The following is a 23,610-nucleotide window of genomic DNA, read 5'->3' as shown; positions in this document are numbered from 1 at the left end:
TTATTTTCAAAGAGATAGAAGAGAAGCTTATGAAATAGAATAGGTTATTGAGTCTTCCTAAAAGGCTCACAACAATTATGTATAAAGCTGAAGTGAAGGATGACGGAATAAAGTTCTGTGCTTTATAAGTAAATACAGCACACTTAAAACTGATCTCCGTGCAGGGTCCTAGTTATTTCTGTTTTTAAAATCCAAAAGAAGTTTAGGAAGTCTCAGCGGTTAGTAGTGTGGGAAATAAATGGCTCTTCCACGAAAAATTCCACGTAAGCAAGGCTCTTTGAACAATTCTTTTTGAAATCGATTCTAACTACAGCCAGTGAGCGGTTTAATGTTGAAATGTATACTTGCTCTCCTATAAAGCAGTATTTCATTTGCATTTCAGTGCTGTTAGCCATGAAAAATTTGGGAAGAGCCCGAAGGAAACTTTTCATCATCCTGGGATACAGAAGGTAGGAGGTGACGACTTTTTTTTTCTTTGGTTGTGGCTTTTTATTCTTTTCTGGAAAAGATAAGTCGTTACGTATAAATGCTAGTGGTTTGTTTCTTTCGGTGGCAGGATAATAATGAGGAGTAGGGTTACAGTTACAAAATCAGCTGTCTTTATCAGTTGAACTGGCTACTTTGAAATTAAACAAATACGCGAGTACATTACAGGGGGTTTTGTGCTGTCTTCAGTACCGGTGTGCTAAAGATACTGTTTTGTTTAAGGATTTATTGGCTCTTGAAGACCAAGAGGTAAATGTAAACTTTTCACTCCTAGCACTCACTTGGTGATGTATAAGGACTTAGACATCAATTGCTTATTGCAGTAAAAAAATGTGATGTTTCTGTGCAACATCTGAGATCAAAAATCATTTTAAGCACCGGCATAATAATATATCATATTAATAGATGACCAACTTCGTAATATCATAAAAAATCGTAATCTGTGATCAAAAGTAAAGTATTAGGTATCTGCTACTTGAGCATGTAATGGAGCTGGTATGAAGTGTATATTCCTGTGTGTAGGACGTATACAAAAGATGTATATAAAAGTCCTTAGAGGAAACATTACTTTAGGTCTTTTGTTTGATTGTCTGTTTATCCTATAATATTTGGTTTTATTTCTCCGGGACCTGTGAATTTTAAATTTGGAGTCCTTCATGCTAAGGATGGGCAGCTTACAGATGGGGAAATGTTCGGCAATGGTGAGTTTTTCACCTTTTCCTTGGCTGAGGGTTGCATAAGATCTTGAGTACATAAGATCACTGCGAGTACAAACATTCAGAGTCCTGACCCTCTTAGAATTCATCTTGGGAGCCTTGAAGATTTGTATATCAATCAAATTGTTACACTGAATAAACTGTTTCTTTTTTTCTAGTGGGCATTCCCACAATGAAGTGGTGTGGAGCTGAAGGGGACTACGATTTAACGGTGATGGAGCCATTTGGACCGAGTCTTGAAGATGTCTTCAGTTTTTGTTCGAGGAAACTTAGTCTCGAGACAGTCCTGTTGCTCGCTGGCCAAATGGTAGGAAACTGCTTTGTTGATCTTGACAGCGCAGTATGTTGGAATATTAAGATACCTCGAGAGATCAGAACCAAATATGTTGTTTCTGTAATTTAGAGGTGAATAGGCCCGTATCATTAAAGGAAAGACTCAAAATTGCTTTTGTTTCTCTTAAATACAAAGTGCCCCATCTAAAGTGATTACAAAGTCTGAATTGATTTTTAAAAAGCAGACTTGCGCTGTTTGCAAACCATCTGTTGCACTGCTCAAAGACAAAAGACGTTCGCCCGAGAAAGGTTTTGGAAACAAATGTCAAATAGACACGGGGAAAGAGCTGGAGAGGTTTATGTATTGTCTATCGAATTATGTTCTCTTTAATGCCCTTACATTTTACAATGAAAAGTTTCATTACCTCTTTTATCGCCAAGACAACGTTGCTAGTGTTTTTATAAGGAAAAAAAGTATATGCCTAGTCTCTCGAGTGATTTTTTTTTTCTTCTCTATCTAGAATAGTTGAATTGAATACGTTCACTCTAAGAACTTCATCCACCGAGGTGTGAAGCCAGGCAACTTCCTAACAGGCCGTGGGAAGAGTTCCCTTATTTATTCCATTCCTATAATAAACTGTGCAGTCTGTTCGATAGACTGGCTGCAGTACCCGATTTTTTCACCAGGCGGCAGCACCGCCCCCATGCAGACTAAGGGCGGCGCATGCGCAGACCCGGCTTGACGCCAAAGGGGCGGGGCTTCCGGCGGCGCATGCATATGCCACAACCTGCTTTCGCGCATGCGCAGAAGCCTTTCTGGTAAACTAAGCGCAGCGCATGCGCAGAAACTGCTTGACCCCTAGGGGCGGGGCTTCCGGCCTCATACATATGGGCTGTGCAAACGGCCCGGGAGGTGGGTTCATTTTTGGCGCGCGGGAGCGGCTGTGGCGGTGCGGGGCCCTCGCCGGGAGCCTGGAAGACTTTCGGGCCGGGACATGCGGCGGCACTGGGTGAGCGGTCGGGCTGCCAGCGGCCGCGGGCCGATACCGTGCACTTACATACAACTCTAGGAACACTGACAGTTCGCATTATCACACAAAGTACGCATTTCAATGAACAGTTGCCAAAACACAGATTCTAATTTTTTCCTGGCCTTTAAGCAGAGTGTTAAGTTTCCAGCTATTTGCCTAGAATTACCAGATTTTTCTTTTTTTTCCAACTCCAATTTTGAACATGTAACGAGACAACACATGGAACAAACAAGACACAGAGCGCTATTTCAGTTGTTACATTCTAGGAATTCCCCAAATCTGAAGACAACCTAAAGGAAGTTTTTAGCTTCCCAAATCTTAAGACAATCAAATAGGGCTATTACCCTTTTCAGAAGGCGTCCCTTCTTCTCAACCCTGCAAGACAGCGTCCCGTCTTTCGTCTTATGGCGTAAAACCAAATCTTAAGACAATCAAATATTCAAAACAAAGAATAAATATAAATACCTTTTCTGTTGTACAGAAGTCCTTGTCCACCTGCGTGAGAAGCCGAGAGGCAGGGGAGTCTTGCCGACAGATGATGCAGTCAGGGGCCCTGAGGGTCCCCAGGCCCCTGGATTCCAGCACTGGTGGAGAGTTCTCCTGGCTGGCTCGCCAAATTGATGCCCAAACAGCAGAAAGTGGCTGCTCAGAGACAGATTTTGTCTTTTAGCAGCAACCCCCACCATATACTCAATAATTCTTTACACTATATGCACTTTAAAACATATAGAGGTTTACACTCACCCCTCGGATGCTCAAGACAGTACTCACACACCAACATTCATATTATACAGAAATGTTCTCACATTTCCAGCATAAAATGAGTATAATTATTAGTAGTAGTAACCCTATAATTATTAATCCTATATACACAGATTGACTTCAAATCATCAAACATGTCAGTCTTCTGACCAAAACAGAATCAGGGTTCTGATATTACCTTAATACCAGATCGAATACCAGAACAGAATCAGTTGTATATCTGCGGTGCTAGCTACCCAGCATACACCATCCCGCATAAGCACACAATGATCTTCTGTCTTACAGACAGCTTTACAGATGGACCGGTCCCAGAACAGAAATATCCAAAACAGTACTGTTCAAAATGTAATATTAATATAATATTTACAATTAATATAATATTTGAATAAAGATAGTACCTTTGCTCTGCAAGATGGAGTCCTTGTCTGCTCCTGCGGTGATCCAGATGAGATGAGGAGCCCCTCCAGGAAAATCCCCAGGGGTACCCTAGGGGAGTCCCCGCTCTCAATGGGTCCCGCAGCCGAGCAGAGGAGGTCCCATCTGGGTCGCCAAATTGATTTAAAGAATCAGTCCCCAATATTCGAGTGAGCGGAGGTTATCTTTATTCGGCAGCGCTGGGTGCGTGGGGGATCGCTCCACCAAAGTCATGCACACCGAGGGGATTTTTCAATCTTTATACAAGCAACTCATACCTATTCATTAACTTTCCAGGAACTCATTTACATACCTCACTAAACTAGTGACCATGATTCAAGTCCTTGTCTCTGCCACGTTGTATAAACAACAGGAACTTAGGACCAGATAGCCTTTTTAAAGATGACAAAATCCAAGGACTTAGCAATTAGTACATCCATCATGTTAGCAATAAGGGCCCTTGGACGTTTCCCAACTTTTAGATAAACATACGTACATCGCCCTATAGAAAAGTGGTACATCATTCATCATTCAATATTTTGAAGTACTTAATTTTGTCAGGACTATTTGATGACTGTTAGTCTGCTACTTTGAGTGAGGAGGAAGCGAAAATGCCATTTAGCAGACCCTTGGTATCACCAAGTACAGAATGAGGCCTTCCCACTTGGCTAGCACTAGCTAGGATAAATACTGGTAACAATTTGTTGCTGTTTCTGTCCCCTAAAGTCGGCTCTGAGGACTAAGGGATACATTCCTCCTCTGTGAATATCATTAACGGTATCCGGCTTTGCTTTCCTTTGTTTTTTTCTGTGTTTCTTAAAAATAGTATTTGCATATGTGAAAAGGGAAATATATGATGCTTACTTTTTAGATTAATTGCCATGGCTGAAGTTGAAGAGTCCAGAAAAATGTAAGCTGGCTGAAGAAATGGGTTGACCTCAATGTTGTGTCTATCTCCAAACAAAAGAAATCCTGTTTCTCCTGATGAGGATCATTGTTAAATAGCCATCACATTACCACATCACCAACATATAATGCCTAATGTTATCTGTGTGTATATGTAACAAAATCATACGTGCATTTATTTCTCGTTTGAGAATGCTGTCTGCGGAGGGGTTCTCTGCACTGTAGTTCAGAGACCTGTAACTTAGGCTTAATTTAGACCTGAATACACCACCTAGAAAAGAATCCAGTTTTGATGCAAAAGCAAAGGGGACAGATGTTCTACTTCTTTTAGAAGTTGTTTCAGTGGCTAACTGCCTTCACTTAGACCTCAGTTTCACTTTTTTTAAAATGTGAATGGTTTTAGTGTTCAACAATAGGTTCTTCACATATGTCTTTTGCATAAATGTCAGTTCCTGTTAAAATCAATTTATAAAATACTACACCAACTAACTTAAGATGCTCCACCAAAGTCATGCACCCCAAGGGAACCTTTCAGCCCCCTCTTTATACAAGTCACTCATGTCTATTCATTAACTTCCCGGGAACACATTAACATACCTACTGAAGGCCTCGAAGCCCGGCAGCCAGCACCCCGCCCCTCCCCCTGCATCCCCCTTGGCCCACCAGAGGCCTCGAAGCCCGGCAGCCGGCACCCGCGTCCCCACTCGCCCCTGCCCACCAATTCCCCCCTCCCCCATCAGCAAGGCAAAGCAGCCAGCTGACAGCTGTACCCCAGCAGCCGGCTGAACCCTGTGCAGTTACCGTATAAATAAAAAGCTGTTTCGTGGCCTTTGTATCCGTCAGCTTGGAGCAGTAAGGAAGGGATTGAAGCAGCTGGGTTAGTGATCTCAGCACCCTCCAGAATGGGAGCCTGGCTGCTGGGGACCACGGGCCTCGCACCTCCTTCCTCTTAGATGGGGAAAAACATTTCCCTGGATGGAAATCTGACAGGGACCTCCCGCTCTTGAAAACCACCTTGCGACTGGTTTCAACAAAGGCACCACTGACATCCCCTTAGTCCCCAGCATTGCAAATGCTTCTTCATTCGTTGGCATAAATATATGCATCTCTGACAACCGTAATAATACTTTAAAGCAATGAAAAAAATCAGCTTATAGAAGACGACAAAAAGAACAGTTATTTTTCTGTGCACAAAGTGAGGCTTTGATTCTGCTTGCTGCTGGGTATTCTCTGTACTTTGTCCAGAAGAATCTTGAACTGACTGGAGCCTCCAGCACTGCTGCAGCATAAATATTAAACAACTATAATACATCCCATCAACTTAGCACATAGAGCTCAGAGGCCAGCCCCCACAAAAATTAAAGAGCTATGACATGCTGAGTTACGGGGCTGCAGCTATAATAATTCCATAATGCACAGCCTGCTCAGAGGGAAGAACAGGTAGAGAGAACTGTTTACAACTCCAACAAACCAAGCGTAAGAACAGAGAAGAAAGAATAAAGTCACCTGGATTTTTCTCAAAACCTAGAGAAAACACTTTGCCAGATCAAACGGACTTTGTGTTTCTATTCAGCAAGCAACTGAAGGAAGATGAAGCATTACTGTATGATAACACACTCGCTTGAGGAAGCAAACTGGGGACACCAGCCTGCAACCCACAGTCAGCATACGAGATACCAGATCCCTCGGGTCCTGCTGGGATGCTGCACGGACTCACAAGCGTCCAGAGAGTAATCTTGAATTTACAGGAATAAAAGCCTTTGGGGTGCTGCTCCGAACAACATAAGCTCTGCTACGACACCTGGAGCTTGCCTAAGCCGAGCCACTGAGAAGAAACACTCAGATGACAGATTTCCCTGGCTTCGCTAATTAGAGTCTAATAACTCACCAGTGCTCCTCACCCAGCTGCTCACTGTATGTTTAACAGACTGAATTCAGTGGTCTCACCCTGGGCAGGCAGTCCCTGGGGGGGCGGGGGGGGGGGTGTGGGGTGTGCATTAGGCAGCTGCTTGCATTTGCTTCCAGCCTGACAGCTGTAGCTGAACACACACCCCGGCTCACCGGCATTCTGCACTCCTCCTTAAAGGGCGCTGCGTGGGCTGAGCTGCCCAATGGTGCCCTTAGATCCTCCAGCTGCTGGGGTCCTCTGCCCAGAGAGCTGCTGACAGCCCTCGCTCGGCTCCTGCGTGACAAACTGTGCCTTGCCAGGCTTACCAGCACCACCCGCCACACAAACCATCGCTGCTGCTGTGCTGAGGAAGGACGTTAATGAAATACTGAGAGCGGTGACGATGCTTGAGGTCTTTATCTTAGAGGGGCACGAAGCGGGGGAGGAGAGCACATCCTGAGCCTTCAAACCAAAACACTGGGGTGCAGTAAAAGGGAGAGAAGTTCAGCAATGAGTGGGAATGAGCCGAGCCCACTTTCAGAACAGCCACCTAGATCACTCCAAGGGAAAGTCTCCATTTGCTCTGTAGAACCTCACGGGCCAAACTGGAGAGAAAGTATTTGAATGAGACAGGACAGGACCAGCGAGGCTGCAAGTGAAACCGATACCAGGATTCAACATAGTTCTACCATCAGGCTTACAAGGGCTGAGCACAGGCAGATCACCGCAGCAGGCAGCTGACAGCTCGTGCTGGCTGTCAGACAGATGATGCCTACCATAAACCCAGCATCCAGTTTGCTGGGACTGCTGTTTCTTGCAAGATTGCAAAGCTAGGGTAGCAGAGATCAAATGCACATAAGGAGCCTCTGGAGAAAAAATTAGAAAGATCAGGATAATCTTCAAAGTGACAGAAAAGGATCTGTTTCATGATGTGGGCTCACAGCTACTACAGAGAGTCCTTGCTTCAGCTTAGTCAGAAAAGAAGGGTCTGCACAGGATCACCCTGCTCCCAAGTGAGTGTTTTGGCCATGAGCTACATTAGGAATAAATAAAAGCACCTCTTCTCCTTAGGGCAGCAGTATTAACCTCTGAACACTACCTGGCTCACGATACGGGCTAGGGCCGTACAGCCAAAGTATCTGCAGGCACAAGGCAGGGCTTCATGTCTTGAAAATTCAGAAAGCTCAACCAATGCAGGCACAGAGTGGCCCTTCAGCGCCCATGAGCTTGGCAAAAGCTGTGCTGAGGAACACTTTGATGACAGCACTTGGATATGGCCCTAAAGCATCCAAATCCCTTTGTGTGCATGTCCAGCAGCTTCCCTCTATAAATGAAACTGAACCGCTCTCTGACGATACTGTGCTCAAACAAGACAGGAAATTAAGAACCAACAGCAAATTCCTCAATGCCCATTAAGAGAAAAAGGGCAGTTTGACAGAAAGGCACAGCTCTGTCCATACAGATCCTGCAGCTGTCACCATGCCATGTGCCCGTGCTCCTGTTTCAAAGGACCCCACATCACTCGTGCTGCAGCAACAGCACCAGCCTCTGAGCCGGTCTGACACCAGCCGATTGCTCTCCAGGCAGAGGCTGGGGATGGACCCGCACACTGCGCTACAACACACTACACCCAGCTTTTCTGGTAGGAGCACAGACTGGTGGCTCAGTCTTGCTTTGGCATACACAATAAATCCTCTTCTTCCTTCCGCAAAGATAAACTATCTCTCTCTGGAGCAACTGCTTAATTTGTTTTTCTATTACACTTTGCTGGAAGAGTAAGACAAGGAGATCCGTTAAAAGTGAGAATCAGGATGCTATTGAACAATTTTGTTCAGTTAAACCATCTTGCCCTGTTCAGGCTTAAGTAGCACCATCACATTTCTTGCTTAGAAATCACCTGCTTACCTATAATTACCATATACACAGCGTCTCAAGGAAGCCAGGAAAGGAGAAGCAGATTTTCCAAGACTGCCCTTTTGCCCCTTCAGCCCACTGCTAAGTGGTTGAGTGCTTTCTAAATCAAGCCTTGCTGCGCAGGAAGCCTCACCTGTCACCTTTATATTCCAGTCCCCCTCTATTTTATCACTTTGATTCTGCCATCCTGCAATTTATTACAAAAGCTCTACCATAGCCGAGATAATTAATAGGAGCCTCATGTTATACCTTCCTGTTATTTCTTTCAATAAACTTCAACTGCCAGACCAAGCTCACTTCCAAGGGTCTGCTGGAGATTCCCTAGCCTCACATACTATCATTTACAGTAACTGGTTCCTGCCTGAAGTATTTACAGTACTATTGTCCCTTTCCCAGCTGCCTCACCCAGCATTTGATCTCTGCTACCCTAGCTTTGCAGATTTGCAGCTCCCTCTGTATTTACTCTTTTTCTGGCACCTGGACCGCATTTCATAGAATTATTTAGGTTGGAAAAGACCCATCAGATTGAGCCCAACCATAAACCTAACATTGCCAAGTCCACCACTAAACTATGTCCCTAAGCACCACGTCTACGTGCCTTTTCAATACTTCCAGGAACAGTGACTCAACCGCTTCCCCGGGCAGCGTGAAAAAGCATAAGACCAGTAACCTCCATTCTGCTGATCTGCAATCATTTGTTAATCCACCCTTTAAGCGCACACCAAGATGGAACACGGGACACTGCCAGCATCCCTAAACACCACTCACTCCCCTTGTTTCTGCACCATCTCTTAGTTTCTGCAGCATCGACTTGCAGCGCACAGCACAGGCTGCACGGTGTTCACGTACCCACCAGCTGCTTTCACCTGCCAGGGCCCTGAGAGGTCGGGCATCAGCCGAGTTGTCCAAAATGCTCCTACGAGCCTTAATCCAACCCAAAGTGTTAGAATCTCAGTCTTCAAAACCTTCTCACTGAAAAGTTACATATATTCATGCCCACTTATCATACGATGCCACCGTGGCAACGGCAGGGACGTGGAGAGGCACAGCAGAGGGCTGCAGGGATGCTCAGCACCCAGCCGGCTCCCACCCAGCCTCTGCCAGCCCAGGGGGACCCACAAACAGGAGCCCAGCTGTGCCCAGCTACCACACAAGCTCACGGCTTCAGCAGGGAGCTCCCACTTACCCCTGCCCCAGGGCAACTGGAACCAGCCGCACTTCCCTGCACTTGCTGGGCACAGGCACTGCAGGTGCCTGGCTAGCACAGCCGGCTCTCCAAGCACCAACAGCAGCTCAGGGAACGTGTGCAACGCCCACAGCAAGCATGCAGCCACACTGCCTCCAACACACCCTCCCAGCTTCAGCACAGCCACAGCCCTGCCCGTCTTAGCGCAAAACAGGGCAGCCCTTAGAGTAATTCATGGCAGGACCCAGAGGGTTTCCCCCAGGGCTAAGAAAGCAAGCCAGCACTCCAGACTCATCATCAAAGAGCCACACGCCATCTGGAAACACCCACTATGACAACAGATCCTAAAAATCAAGCCACGCAACCCACAGAGGTGCCAGCACTGCCCTCAGAAGGGACCAGCTGCTCTTCTGGCCTGCTCACTTTGGGATAACTTGGACCCCAGCTCAAGCAGCTCACCTGCTGCGCTGCCACCGCGCCCCTCGCAGCCTGCCTGCGGCAGGGCTCTCGGCGCAGGCTCACACCCGGGCACAAACCAGCACAACTGACCTGTCCTTCTCGGGGAAGCACCGCAGCCAGCAAACCCTGCTAAGCACAGCATCACACACAGCTCTTGACAGAGCCCACAGGTGCCCTTATGCCCTCGCTGAGGAGCTCGGGCACCAGGCACACCGGTGGTCCATTCAGACAGATGCACTTCACCTGGGCGCCTCTGCCCTGCCCTTGTGCAGGGTCTGACACAGGGCTCGAGGGAGGTCACTGCTTGCTGAGTGTTGTTTGAATCCCTCACGTTCCTTTCAAGGACACAGAGGCTCCTCCAGCTAGGAGAACAGAACTGCTTCTTTAGCTGGTGAGACCACAGTGGAAACATGAAGCCGCATAAGATGGCAAACGAGAGCACTTCCAAATCAGACAGCTGGAGATTTATTCCCACTTCATAGTAAGCATCGCTGGTATTTCATTAAGAAGCCAAGCAGGACACCTCAAAACCTGAGCCTTGGGCCAATGCCATGGGATTGCAGGGCATGAAATAATCATCTAAAAAGAATTTGTGTTGTATATTAATCTTCCCCATACTTCCTTCTCAAAAAGGCTTCTGCCTAAATAACCGGACCTCAGAAGGCCCACAGCCATTATCGCACTGCACCTGGGAACACGAGCATTGCAATCCTGGGTAACTGCAGCCCTTCAGGCAAGGCTCAGCCTGGTACAGGAAAGGGACACGGTGACACATCTGATCCTCAGCACAGTCTTTTCCATGGACTGAGCAACAAAACACAAAGGCATGCAATAAAAAGGCACCCCAGTGTGCAGCACATCACCCTCCAGTGCCTTCAGCACAAGCACAGCCAGGGCTCATCCTCCTCCCTCTGGACTTTGATCTCAGAGTTACACGCTACCCGTGGGCGACTTCACTTTTAGCCTGTGTTCCCTACACTGCCACCGAGATGAGCCAGTCATTACCTGGCAGAGGCAAACGCAGGGCAGGGAAGCAGGGAAGGCAGGACCCACCATTCTTCCCAGCCAGCGCCTTCCTTCGTCAGCCTCTGATCACAGGTCAGCTTGTTCACCCCCATTTTACCACGTGGACATTGCAATATGGTTATTTCACTCTGTTTTCTCGTATAGGTGAAGACCCATCACGACCTTAGAGATTTTTGCACAAAGTTTAGCCAGGTTTTTTTTTTTTTCTTAGACAGGTTCAACCTAAAGTAAAGCAGAGTTCACAGTACAAGAGAAGCCTGGGACAGGGGAGCTCAAGCATGCTGGACAGAGAGAAACATGCTCAGTTTTGGGGGGCTTTTTATGTTGGTGTTTTGTGGTTTGTTTGGGGTTTTTTTATGCACATACCTTGACTTTAAAGCCTTTTTCTCCTTTGCTCCTCTTCCCACACCCCAGCTCCCACACGTAATGGAGGCAAATCTCTATGTGCTGTTGCCAGACCCTGGGCTGGACATACCCACGCCCAACAACCGGAGGGCAGCTACAGCAGCGCACACACAGCAGCACAGCTTATCGCTGTGGAAATTCCAAATTACAGCCCTGAAGAGGTCATCACTCGGCAAGAGCACGCCAAGATGGTCTGCAGGAGCTACTTTCAGCCACCCAGGCTAGAGAAGCACAGCACCCAGAGGGCCCCAGCTCAGACAGGCTCTTCAGCCTCCCTGCAGTGCCTATCACTGGAGGGAGAGCGTGGGTCACCCTTGCACAACACGCTCCCAGCCCCACAGGAGGCAAACTCCCTTTGCCAGGGAAGAGCTGATGCAGCCCCGTGCAAGGGGAGCTGCAGAGACCCTGGTGATCAGGCAGAAGGGGACCCACACTCTCTGCAAAAAGCAGCTTGATTTGATTCGGTCATGTTTTGCACGCAAAGCCCTTGGGGTGCTCTAGCATTTTGCAAAACACACACATTCTGCCAAAGCTGCTTCATTTCTGATGGCGGGGAAGGTGAACAGTGCAGACTATTATTTTTTTCTAGCTCACGGGGACTTGGAGCGATAGGAATACACTGCATTCCCAGAGAACAGGCTGGGGAGATGGCACTGCAGGTGTGTGCTGTCAGCCAGCCTGCTGGCAGACGACAAGAGGGAGGCCACAGCCAGCTTGTCTTGCAGTTTTTTCACCAGAGCCACGGCTCCTGATGGCTACAGACACCAGACAGCCCTGCCAAGCTGCCGTTTTCAAACAGCCACGGACCTGAAATTACAGTCGGTATGGGTGCTCACACTTGGCAAGCCTACACACATGGTTCAGGATGCCCTGCAGGATGTAGAAGACTGCAGCCACCGCTTCTGACCCAGTTCTGGGCTTTGCCATGCTTGGAGATGGAAATGTAAGGCAGACCACCCCCGTCACAGAGCTGGATGCCCAGACACACAGGCAGAGCTGAGACAGCGAAGGGGAAGGACAACCAAGTCTCTTCCAGGCTTCTTCCCCAGGACAGGGCTTAGCCATCTCCCCTGGGGGAGAGGCACACTTTCAGAAAGAGCCCAGAGGCTGACAAATCACAGCACCATCCATGCTCACAACCACGGACTTGGGGGTACAGGGTTTGTATCACTGCCCCCTCTCCGTTCTGTTCCTGGGGTCGTACACAGCCAGCTCTGCTCCAGCAGGGACCAAGCCCCTCCTCCCCTGCCAACACCCCCCCTGCCCCAGCAGCTCACCTCTGCTCTCCTTCACAGCATCCAGCTGCCACCATCCAGTTCAGCTGGGAGCCATCCCTCCCGGTTCACACTTGGCTCCCAGCTGGCTGCCTGCGCTCCTGACAGACACATGCCCAGCAGCACAGGCTGCAGCTAGTCCCAAGGAAGCAGACAGGGGATCACACTCGTGCACAGCGCAGCGCACAAGCGAGCCACCCTGCTCCATCCTAGCGGGGTCTGACCAAACCAGGCTGGTGGCCCTGCTCTCTTTTAGGGGCACAGAGAACTTAGTTCATGCAGGGAGCTGCTCCACCCAGGCTGAAAATCCTTCCCCCCGTCCCCGGGGAAACACTGTTTGCATAGCTCTTCTCCTCCTGCAGAAACAAAGGAGCCTACAGCCGCGGGCAAGAGCAGGCACCTTGCATTATTAACCTCTCCTTTGCTGCAGCATTAGAAGGACACAGAGCACCGTCAGCCAGCACCCCCCAGAAGCCCCGCTGCGGGCTCCGAGGTCAACCCTGACAGCACAGGCACTCTCCAGCTTCTGAACACCAAAACCAAAACCCCTGCGCAGGGTCTGAAACAGGCACATCAGAAGCATCTTTCCTGTCATCACTGCTGCACCCACGCCATCAAACCCACAAAATAACTGGACACGCCTGGTGTCTTGCAGAGGACACAGAGCTGCAGCAAAGGCAAAGAGCTGCAGTGAGGATCCAGGGAGAGGGGGGAAGTGCTGCCACAGGCAGCTTATATGATGGGGTGCAGAAGGAGCCTTCACTACCCCCATTTTAACCCATGGAGGACGAACTCCGGCGCTCAGTTCGAGAATGGACTGACTGCAGCACTCAGTCATTTTAGATGCTATCAAAACATCCTCTAACAAATAACTGCAGTCAGATCACTTACCCACTGCAACCTGATGAAGTCCCAAATAGGCAGCTCAGTCTTCTTGAGCCAGAACAGGCTTCGTATTTGTTTCCTGCTGAGAAAGAAGGAAAATCAAGGTGGCTCCTTTTGTCCGTGTTTCCCCTGCCTTCTTCTGAGCAATGCAGTCCCACACTGTAGGGGAGAATAACGATTTCATTTTGGTTTTGGTAGCACAGACCTCAACGCACAACCCTGGGTTGCTGTCTCCCTTTTTATATCCATGTTGGGAACCCATTTCGTTTTCTCACTTTGTTTAGTTTACATCTCACTTCCAAACCCTCAACTGCTCCTCTACTTCTTTTCTAAATGAAGACAGTATTTCAAATGCCTGCGTTTTGGAGACCCTGACATCAACTGTGCAGTTATTTGAAGAGTAAATTGTTCTTCCCCCATTGCTTATTAAAACAAAGCAAAATCTTTGGTCCTAACAAGTGTGATGCCTCCTAGCTTTTCTTTTTCCTTAATACTATGATACCCTTTAATTCAGCCAGCTGTCTTTGTGTGAATGCAGAAGAAAATTTACAAGCCTCAAAAAGTTAATAACTTCCTCGTGCATTTGCATGCCAGTCACAGATCCCTTTGGAGGACAATTTGCAGACACTGTGTGCTCCTTGCAGAGAATATTTAGAAATTTTGCCCTAATGCAGCACTGTGAATTGTGCAGTTGGATCTCGTGCCCCACGGGGAAGTGGCTGGCCTCCACATTTTTTTGCAGTTGCCTCCATAAATTGCTTAGCAGAATGCTTCTGGATCAGGTGATTTACAGAACTCATCAGCACTGTGCAACTTGCAAAGCCAGCAGTTAAGAAGTGGTTTGAAATTTGTTCTGTTTAAGCTCAAAATGAACTTTCTTAGTTATTCATGCAAATAAAGCCATGGCTTTTGAGTGCTGGAAGGAAGCACATGGTGGGGGGGCTCAATCACCTAAAATTCTTTTTATGTTGTTTTTTTCTGGATATGGAAATGTACTGGGTTACATCTGATTTCTTCCAAAACCCATTTCTAAGCCACTTTTGCAAGGAGAAGCAAAATCCTAAATGCTGATCACTCCTTCACCTTGCCATGTCCTACATCGTGTAAAACTGGATCTCTGTGTTGATGTAGTTGGATGAGAATCACATTCAAAACCAACCTCAAAACCTGGGGACATTCTGTGGGCAAAAAAATGAGTGCCAGAAAGCAGCAGAAGTTAGGGACTTGGGAAACAGTTCTGTGCTGTTGGGCCACCCACACCCCTATTTCTTTGAATGCCGAGTTGTAATCCCTCCATGATGTGCCAAGGTGTTAACCCGACTGAGATCCAGATTCTCACTCCACAGAACCAGGTGTGGCTTTGGGACTGAGGACAAGGAGGCTGCGGCCCCTCCATGCCCTGGTCCATGTGCTCTGGGACATGCTGTGGTGGGAGCATCACACGGTCCCAGCCCGGGGTACCCAAGCCTTGGGCAGCGGCTGGGTGCTCCTGGAAGCCCCAGCTGCTAGCGAGGAGCAGGACATACTCTCTTTTTTCTTTCTTTTTCTCTCAGCTGTCCTGAATGGTCTGTATTTTACTCTGCTCCTCCTCATTTCAGGAGAGCACTCTCTGAGGCTCACCTGGAAGGAGAGAGCGCAAAACTCCCAGGGTTTCCTAAAGTTCCAGCATCAATGTAGGGGTAGAAGAAAGGATAGCTTCCGCAGACCTTCCAGGAGAGGCTGAGGGCCTGCTGCAGAAGGGAAAGAACTGCCATTGATATTTTTTTGATGATAGTGGCCATGGGACGTGCCTCACCCATGATTATGGAGAAAACTTGTCCCTTGGAAATCTTTTTCATTTCCTAAGAGCTCTGATGGTTTAGAATGTCAAGTTTTTAATGAAAATTAAGCCACATGTGATGCAAGATGGAAAAATCTTCTGAACAGTGAGCACTCAGTACTGCCTCTTTTCGGGTGTCTGTGCAATAGAAGTACACAGCCCTCTGATGCGTGCCTGAGCTGTGAAGTGTAACTCATCTCTGCTGTCAGCTGGGCTTCGGCTGGATCCACTGAAAACCCGCTGAATTCAGCAAAAGCTCCCTAGCTCTTCCTTTCTGGCTTTGGACATGATCAAACATCCCCATGCCATGGTTGCAGGACCAAAGTCAGCGATCGTTGAAAAGGCTGTTCCAGGAGGGTTTTTTCCGAGTTGTGATCTACTCACACGTGGGCTGCTCTTTGCAATAAGAAGTTGGATTGGACATTCTGGAATGACTAAGCAGCAGACTTTTATAAGAAAAGAAAATAACTTTCAATCCCTAAGCTTTAGTTAATGGTGGGTGTCACACAAATGGAGCTCGAAGGAGAGAGGAATAGTTTTGCACAAAAGCTACAGTGATGGTTGTGTACAACTTCTGGGGCTTTCTTCCGCTCCTTGTGCTACTCGCTTTCCGTACAAGAGTAGAATGGGATGGCAGGGTGACCTAAGCCAAAATCTGAGCTAGAATTCAGGCACTTTAGGCTGCTCCAATGGTTCAAGAGAGCCTTCAGACTGAAAGATCCTGCACTATGCCATCTTAGCAGACTTAAGGAAGAAAATCAGCATCTTGGAGTTCCGCTGTAAGCCTTGTGGTCTCAGTTGCCTTTGCAGCAAGGGATATGTGTGTTAGCAGTACACTTAGAGCTTATCTGGTTTCAGTAGTGAGGAGGCTGCTTTTCCGTAACTGCTCAGCATCCTTCAGGTGAGGCATCTTTACAAAGCTGAGCTCTTGGTTTGATGGTGGGAACAGGTGAGTGCAGCTCTCTGGAGACCGTAAAGCCCTGTCTTAACAAAGCGCTGCTGCAGGCGGTGAGCCCTGGAGCACCCCGGTACGGAGCCCTACGTTAGGCGCAGGTGGTGGCTGAGATGCTCTGCCTGCTTGAGGCAGCGCTCGGGTGCACACATCGCTGCCAGCAGGCTGCTTGGGTATCACTGTCAGCTGGCTGCTGGGCCTTGCTTGGGCTCTTCCTTCTCAGCTCCTGTGCGGTCGTCTCTGATGGCAGCGATACAGACAGCAGATTTTTATCTCCGGTTCTGTTCTGTGAGATTTGTGCCTTCACTGAACAGATTTCAAAGCTTGTCTAAGTGCACGGGAAGGAATTCCGAAATCACATTTTATTCGCAGCATCACTTTCTCAGGGTGCAAAGTGATTGCTAAGCTACAAACCAGCCCAAGGGCTCCGTCAGAAGTTAGAAACCAGCCCCAAAGTTTATCTGCTGAGGGAAGAGAGGGGTCCTGTATCTTCTCGCGGAGCACCTAGTGCTGGTGCCACCCAGCCCGGAGTCAGCGTCTGGCTCTGAGGCTGCCTGGAAAATCCAGGCGAACTGAAGGAATTCTGTACTGACATGGCAACCTCTCCCCAGGCCGTGAGACCAGGCTGCCCCTGCGCATCAAAGGGAGCGGCATAGGGCCCCAGCTGCGCTTCAGCTTTGACCAGCTGGACATTGGGAAGGTTTTTGTTGGATCAGCCCACAGCTATGAGGTGAGCAGTGGGGTTTTCCGGGGTTGGGGTGGATCCTGATGGCCCCTGGCAAAGTGAGCTTTGTGGTCCTGCGGGATTTCTGGCAACACAGGCAGTTATGTGCACGGATTATTTGATGTAAGTTAAATGTGGGAGTTTTTGCAGAATCTGGATAGTTTTGATGGGGTCTGAAAGGTGTGTATGTTGTCCACAAAGCCCCAGTCCCTGCATTTTGGCAACCTCCCTTTGAGATCAGCTGGGAGGCTTCACGCAGAAAATCCAGCCCTTGACACATGAAAGCAACACCAGGTCAAAAAGGTCAGGATCCAGAGGCTTTTGTTTCAGACCTAGAAATAAAATGTGAGCCTCTGTCCAATAAGGCCTCACTTGGAACTCCAAATCTTGGTATAATCTCATTTAATAATTTCTTCATTACCTTTCTAGCTCGGTTGGTCCAGCACAGAAAGCTTCAGGCCATCCTGAAAAAGCATCTACCAATACCAAGAGATATTTATAATTAATGCATCTGGTAATTCAGAAAAATCAATCTGCCAATATTCTCCCAGAATATTCCCTTCCTTTACCTCTCCAGGTGGAGGTCTTAATTCCATTTTAGGATTATTTTTATAACATATTACACACTGTTTTACTATTTGATCAGCATAGCTTTGAACCTTTGGCTCTGCTGCATCTCTCCCAATGCTTGCAATTACAGCATACGGGAGCTCCTGCGCATGCCTGCTGCAGCAACTTCTGAATCATGGGCGCTGTTACCAAACACTGCCCAGCAGATGTCACCCACCACCTGCCTGGAAGTCCTTAGACATTTTAGCGTTTTAGCCAATTTATTCTCTTTTTCATCGTATTCGGGCACTTCAGTTCTCATGACGTTTTGAGGAATCAGGGCGCTCCCATTACTGCTCTGTGGGCCGCTCTGCTGTTTCATCAGCCTTACAATTCCCTTGTATGACCTCGTACATCCAGGTCCGTGAGCCCTGCAATTAATTATGGCCACCTTCTGAGGTTTCTGAACCACTTCTAGTAATTTCAGTACTTCTGATCCGTGCTTAATAGGTGACCCTTGTGATGTTAGAAGTTCTCTCTCTCTCCAAATTGCCCCACGTGCATGTATCACTCCAAAGACGTATTTAGGGTCAGTATATATACTGGCTTGATTATCCTGTGACAATTCCAAAGCTCTAGTTAAGGCAATTAATTCAGCTTTTTTGTGCTGAAGTACTTGATGCCAAGGGCTGTGATTCAATCACATCCTCACTGCGTATCTGGATCGCATTCCCCATTCAGGGTAAAACCACTTCTGTGTGGACGGTCCCCTCCAGATTTTTCGGTGGAACATCCTTTGTATCTGGCCTGCTGGAAAAGACTTGTTCGATAGTTAATACACAGTCATGCTCTCAGTTTGTACCATCAGATACCACCAGCAAAGCGGCAGGATTCAAAGAGGTTGTTACCTTTAAACTTAGACCTCCAGTTCCAATCATAAACACTGCTTTATACTGGATCATTCTACTAGGTGATAACCAATGGTGATAACCAGGATTATTAAGTCCGCGTCGTTCCAGCACTGAGCTCACAGCATGTCGTACAAATACAGTGATCTTTTGTCCCAAAGTGAGTTTTCTTGCTTCTTGAATCAGTAGCACAGTTGCGGCCACGGCACGGAGACAGGCTGGCCATCCCTTACTCACTTGATCCAAGTGTTTAGAAAAATAAGCCCTTTCCATTCCCCCAACACTTGAGGCAAAACCCCCAAGGCGGTATGGAATCCTTCATGTACATACAGGGCAAATGGCTTATCCAAATCACGTTATCCTGGTGCTGGAGCTTCCATTAATGCCTCTTTAATATCATCAAATCCTTTTTGACATTCAGGAATCCATTCTAATACATTCCCTGGCCCTTTTATGGCCTCATATAATGGTTTAGCCATAAGTCCAAAATTCAGGATCCAAATTCTACACCACCTGGTCATTCCAAGGAATCCTCTGCATTCCCTTTTTGCTCATGGGGGTGCAATCTTACAAATGGCTTACTTTCTTTCACTGCTTAGTTTACATTCCCCTTGGGATATTTCAAACCCAAGATATGCAACAGTCATCTTGACCAACTGAACCTTCTTCTGGGAGACTGGATATCCAGCCATTCCCCAAAAAATTAACAAACAAATTGAGGCTTCAATACATTGTTGCTCCATCTCAGTTCCCAACAAAATATCAACATATTGTAACACAGCCACATCTGGATTCTTACTTACCAAGCTGCTAACTCTTTTGTCAGTACGTTACCCAACAAGGTAGGACTACTTTTTAATACCTCGCGGTAGGACTGTCCGGCAAAGCTCCATCTTTCTTCCTGTGGTGGGACTTTCCCATTCAAAAGAAAAGAGCTTCTTGGCTTCCCGAATCGAGGGGTATGCAGAATAAGGCACATTTCAAATCTAGAAGTGAAACAGACATCATTCCCCACTACATTTGTCAAAAGATGGTAGGGGCTCGGCACCACGGGATGGACACCTACCACCAGTCCATTAGCTGCTCTCAAGTCGTGCACCAATTGGTATTCTGTAGAATGTGGCTTTTTCACTGGCAAGCTGGGATTATTATTTTCTGATTAAAAGTCCATATTGCATGAATTCATTTATCAAAGTCTCTAATCCAATTTTTGCTTTCATTTTCATATGACATTGGTTTTTTCTTACCAGTCTGGAGTTCTGTTTCCATTCTACCTTTATCAGTGGGGTGTTAGCTTTCCCTGGTACTGCAGTCGCCCACACCAACAGAAATACAGCATCCAGGATTTCTCTGGAGATTTCCAGTTTGCTTCACTGTTCCCCTTGCAGCAGATACATTTGCACCTTCCAGGCGTTTTCTGATGGGATATGCAACTGAATAGAATTCTCAGAAAACATTATTTGAGCCTGTAGTTTAACAAGTAAATCCTGACCTAAAAGAGGTACAGGGCATTCCAGCATACACAAGAACTCATGTGTTAAAGTTCTAACTCCAATTTGACATTCCACTGTTTCAAAACCAGCCTTAATTCTCGCTTTCCAGTAACCCCAACAACCAACATATTAAATTCATTGAGAGGCCTCCTACAACTAGTTACTATGGAACAAGTTGCTCCTGTATCTATAACAAGTCTATGGTTTTGTTCCCCAGCTTTACTGGAACCAGGGGATCTGCTGGGGATGCCTCTAAGCTCACCCCCCATCACCTTCATTCCATATCATAATTTTCTAGCAGTAATAAATCTGCTGTGGGGGAAGGCCCCCTTTTGTTGCTGTCTGTGCCTGCCCTTCCAATAACAGGCAGCGAGCTTCCCAGTGTCCCCCCTTCTTACAACAGGCACATTGAGTTACCCCTATGGCGGCTCCCATAGGATGTGGTGTGAATCCCCATCCTCGGCCCCTACCTCTAAAATTTCCTCCTTTACCTCTATTTCCCTGCGCTATAGCAGCTGCCGGCAAGTTAGCTTGACGGTTTTGGTGTCTACATTTTTCTTTCTGCTTCTCCTTCTTTTCTATTTCATCCTAACTATTATATACTTCATATGCAATTTCAGTCAACTGAAAAATGGTCACCCCCCAGCCTCATCTACTTTCTGTACTCTCTTACAAATATCAGGGGGCAGTTATCCAATAAAAAGCATGTTAAACATCATTTTAATATTTGGATTCTCCAGATCCAAATCCATCCCTTTTCTTGCAGCCTCACACAGCTTTTCATTAACGGCTGATGGATTTTAGATTAGGTCTTGTTTTAACCTCGTACAATTAGGCCAGATTCTTTTGTTTTGGGACTCCATGCCATGCTCCACACGGAATTAATTGTTGATACTGCTTAATTATTGCCCTTCCTTCCCCACTATTAGTGTCCCAGTTAGGTTCTGGTTTAGGCATAAATAAGGCTGGGTCATTTCATGCATTCTGCCTCTCATTTTCCTCCTGAGCTTTGTCTAACACCAGTCTCCTTTCTTCAGGAACGAAGAGGGTACTCAACAGTTTGTACATGTTCCCCAACTGGACTGTGGTTCATCAGAATAGTTTCCACCATTCAATGCATTTTATCCAGATTTTTCCTATAAGGTCCTACTGACCCTTTCCGATTTAGCAGATCAGAAGTAGTAAACAAAACATGTACGAATACCAGTAATCCTTCCAGTACCATAGCTTGCCTCAGTGGGGCTTGTGCTACTGGTGGTTGTGCTCTCATTCTTCCAGGTACTGGGCTGAAGGTCTCAGACCTGGGCCCTATAGCTGGATCTTCCACAGAAGCACTACTACTGCTGCTACTTTCAGCAACGGTTTCTATTTCCCATTTAGCAACTAACAATTTAACATCCTCATCCTCCTCACTCTTCTGAAAACAGCCTCTCCCTATTTCACATGCTACGCAACATTGCAACTCCTTTTTCCCACTTTCTGCTAGCACACATATTCCATTTGGATCAGTATTCAGTAGCCTATATTTCTTATCTCGTAATTATTACGTAGAGAGAAAAAAAGACCAACATATGGTACTTCATCCCATTTTTTTAATCTCCTGCAAAACAATATTAATTGCAATATAGTACTGTAATTCAAGGTTCCATTTTCAGCCAACTCTCCTCATCCTCCAACTTACACATCAGCCACCACAGAGGACAATGTTTCTATTCTTCTTTTGTCATGGGTCTCCCCCAAACTTATTCCAACAGGTAAGGATGCATCCTAAAGGGGTACGGGGTGGTATTTTGGTAAACTGGTTCCCACTTTATAATAGTTGCTCAAAAAGAATCTCTTTATCTAGGCCTACACACACTCAGCTGGAGTTCACCAACTCACTGAATCTACATGTACCAGCTCTTTTAAGCTCCTGCTGCGATCCTGGTGCAGCAACTTACGTAGAGATTAGTTTTCCAAAAACCAAATTCAAACAAACAAGCATTTATACGTATTCAATACAAATAGGGCTTCTCGGGTTTGGCACTGCACCTCAGAGTTGCTTACCGCCCAGCAAGGGAGAGGAATCCATGGAGCCCCCCCGACCAGCACCTCGCCGCCTGCAGCCAGCCCAGCCAGGCAGGGCTCAGCCAGGGCCCTCCAGGGTCGCCAGAGCTGGTGTCACTGAAACGCGAGTCCGCTCCCGGCGTGCAATGAAACCAGTCATACGCACCCAGGCAAGATACTGTTTTATTATGGGGTTGTGCAAGTTGGGATACTAGCTGTGCTCACCGGTGTTGCTCGCCGGCCTTGCTCGTCAGCTTTCCTTGTCAGCTTTGCTCACCAGCGTTGCTCGTTGGCCTTGCTCACTAGCTTTGCTCGCCAGCTTTGCTCACTAGTTTTCTTTGCCAGCTTTGCTTGCCAGCATCCAGACTTGCACAACTCCGTAATAAAACAGTGTCTCACCTGGGTGTGTACAACTGGCTTTATCACACGCCAGGAGCGGACTTGCATTTGAGTAACACCACGCTCACTCCCGCGCCCCCCCACCTTCAAAACCCTGTAACTGGGGAGCCCCCCCACAACCCGTACACCCCCCCTGCCCTACACCCACCAACCCCCAATATGCCTCCCCACGAGCACCCCTGCCCCCACGCTCACAGCTTACACCGCCACGCTCAGCACACACCCCCTGCCCAACCCCCACAGCCCCCACGCCGGCGACGGGGACTGAGGCGTCCAGGCGAGGAGGAGGAGGAGGTTCACCGGCAGGGCCCCCCCCGGTGTCACCCCAGGGCGGGGGATGGGCACCGGACGCCCGGGTTCCCGGAAGGCGCCCACGTGACTTCCCCGTAAACTGTCACGGCCCGTGTCGCTGGGCGGGGCCGCGGGGGGGGGGGGGGCAGCGGGGCCGGGCTGCTGCGGGGGGGGCGCTGAGGCCCGGCGGGCGCGTTACGGGAGCGCGCTGGGAAGCCCCCGGCCGCCGAACCCGACACGAACCGCTCAGGGCGGCCCAAATGAGGACCCCGGCCCCGGCCCGGCGCCCCCCCGCGGGGACAATCGCAGGGAGCTGGGGGGGCGGTTCCCGGCACCCACCTGTGGGCACCCCGATAACCCCGGGGCCGTTGGGGGGGGGGGTGTCAGTGCTGCTCGAGGAAGCCCCTCTCCCCACACAGCCTCTCTTTCAAGGGCTTTGTTCCCAAGGGGGGGCGGGGGTGTCCTGTACCTGCCAGGACTTGCCTGACTCAACCCCCACGGGCTCCCCACGGACCCAGCTCCGCACTGCCGCCCCCCCCCCCCCCCAATACAGCGGTTCCGAGAGGGGGCTGCACCCGCCGCCCCACAGACGGGGGGAGCGGGGGGGGGGCGGGGCGCCCCCCAGGGCGGGTTACGAGTTGAGGTGCTGTGCCAGCAAGACAGGAGGGCAGCCACGAGGAACCCCACAACCTCCCGGCCCCCCCTGGAAAAAGACCCATTTGGGCTACAAGCAGGCCAGGCTCCCGTCCCGAGAAATAACATCAAATATTATCCCAACCCCAACGCACGACTGGGGCCACCGAG

General features: G+C 48.3%; 1 protein-coding gene and 1 long non-coding RNA gene across 6 annotated transcripts; one reads left to right on the top strand and one right to left on the bottom strand.

Moving 5' to 3' along the window:
• Positions 1–1,093: 1,093 nt before the first annotated feature.
• Positions 1,094–2,109, top strand: LOC119140095. 3 transcript variants are annotated; one of them, XR_005101550.1, is made up of 3 exons: positions 1,094–1,187; positions 1,361–1,509; positions 1,997–2,109. It is a non-coding gene; the product is annotated as an uncharacterized LOC119140095 (long non-coding RNA). The 3 variants fall into 3 exon arrangements; XR_005101551.1 differs by having other exon boundaries at positions 2,002–2,020; XR_005101552.1 differs by lacking the exon at positions 1,997–2,109 and adding an exon at positions 1,608–1,905.
• LOC119140077 lies at positions 1,350–22,953 on the bottom strand. 3 transcript variants are annotated; one of them, XM_037371121.1, is made up of 4 exons: positions 19,381–19,710; positions 13,632–13,784; positions 2,972–3,148; positions 1,350–1,564 (listed from the first exon to the last, which is right to left on the bottom strand). In XM_037371121.1, the coding sequence occupies exons 1-4, from the start codon at positions 19,554–19,556 to the stop codon at positions 1,408–1,410; spliced, it is 663 nt and encodes a 220-aa protein (XP_037227018.1). In that variant the 5' UTR covers positions 19,557–19,710; the 3' UTR covers positions 1,350–1,407. The 3 variants fall into 3 exon arrangements, 2 of the variants coding, with proteins under 2 accessions (XP_037227018.1, XP_037227017.1); XM_037371120.1 differs by having other exon boundaries at positions 19,440–19,513; XR_005101547.1 differs by lacking the exon at positions 2,972–3,148 and having other exon boundaries at positions 19,381–22,953.
• Between the last annotated feature and the right edge of the window lie 657 nt (positions 22,954–23,610).

Source organism: Falco rusticolus, chromosome 19, assembly GCF_015220075.1.
Source record: "Falco rusticolus isolate bFalRus1 chromosome 19, bFalRus1.pri, whole genome shotgun sequence".
NCBI classification, from domain to species: Eukaryota; Metazoa; Chordata; class Aves; order Falconiformes; family Falconidae; genus Falco; species Falco rusticolus.
The sequence above is the reverse complement of the archived record's forward strand: the minus strand, read 5'-3'. Positions and strand labels throughout refer to the sequence as shown.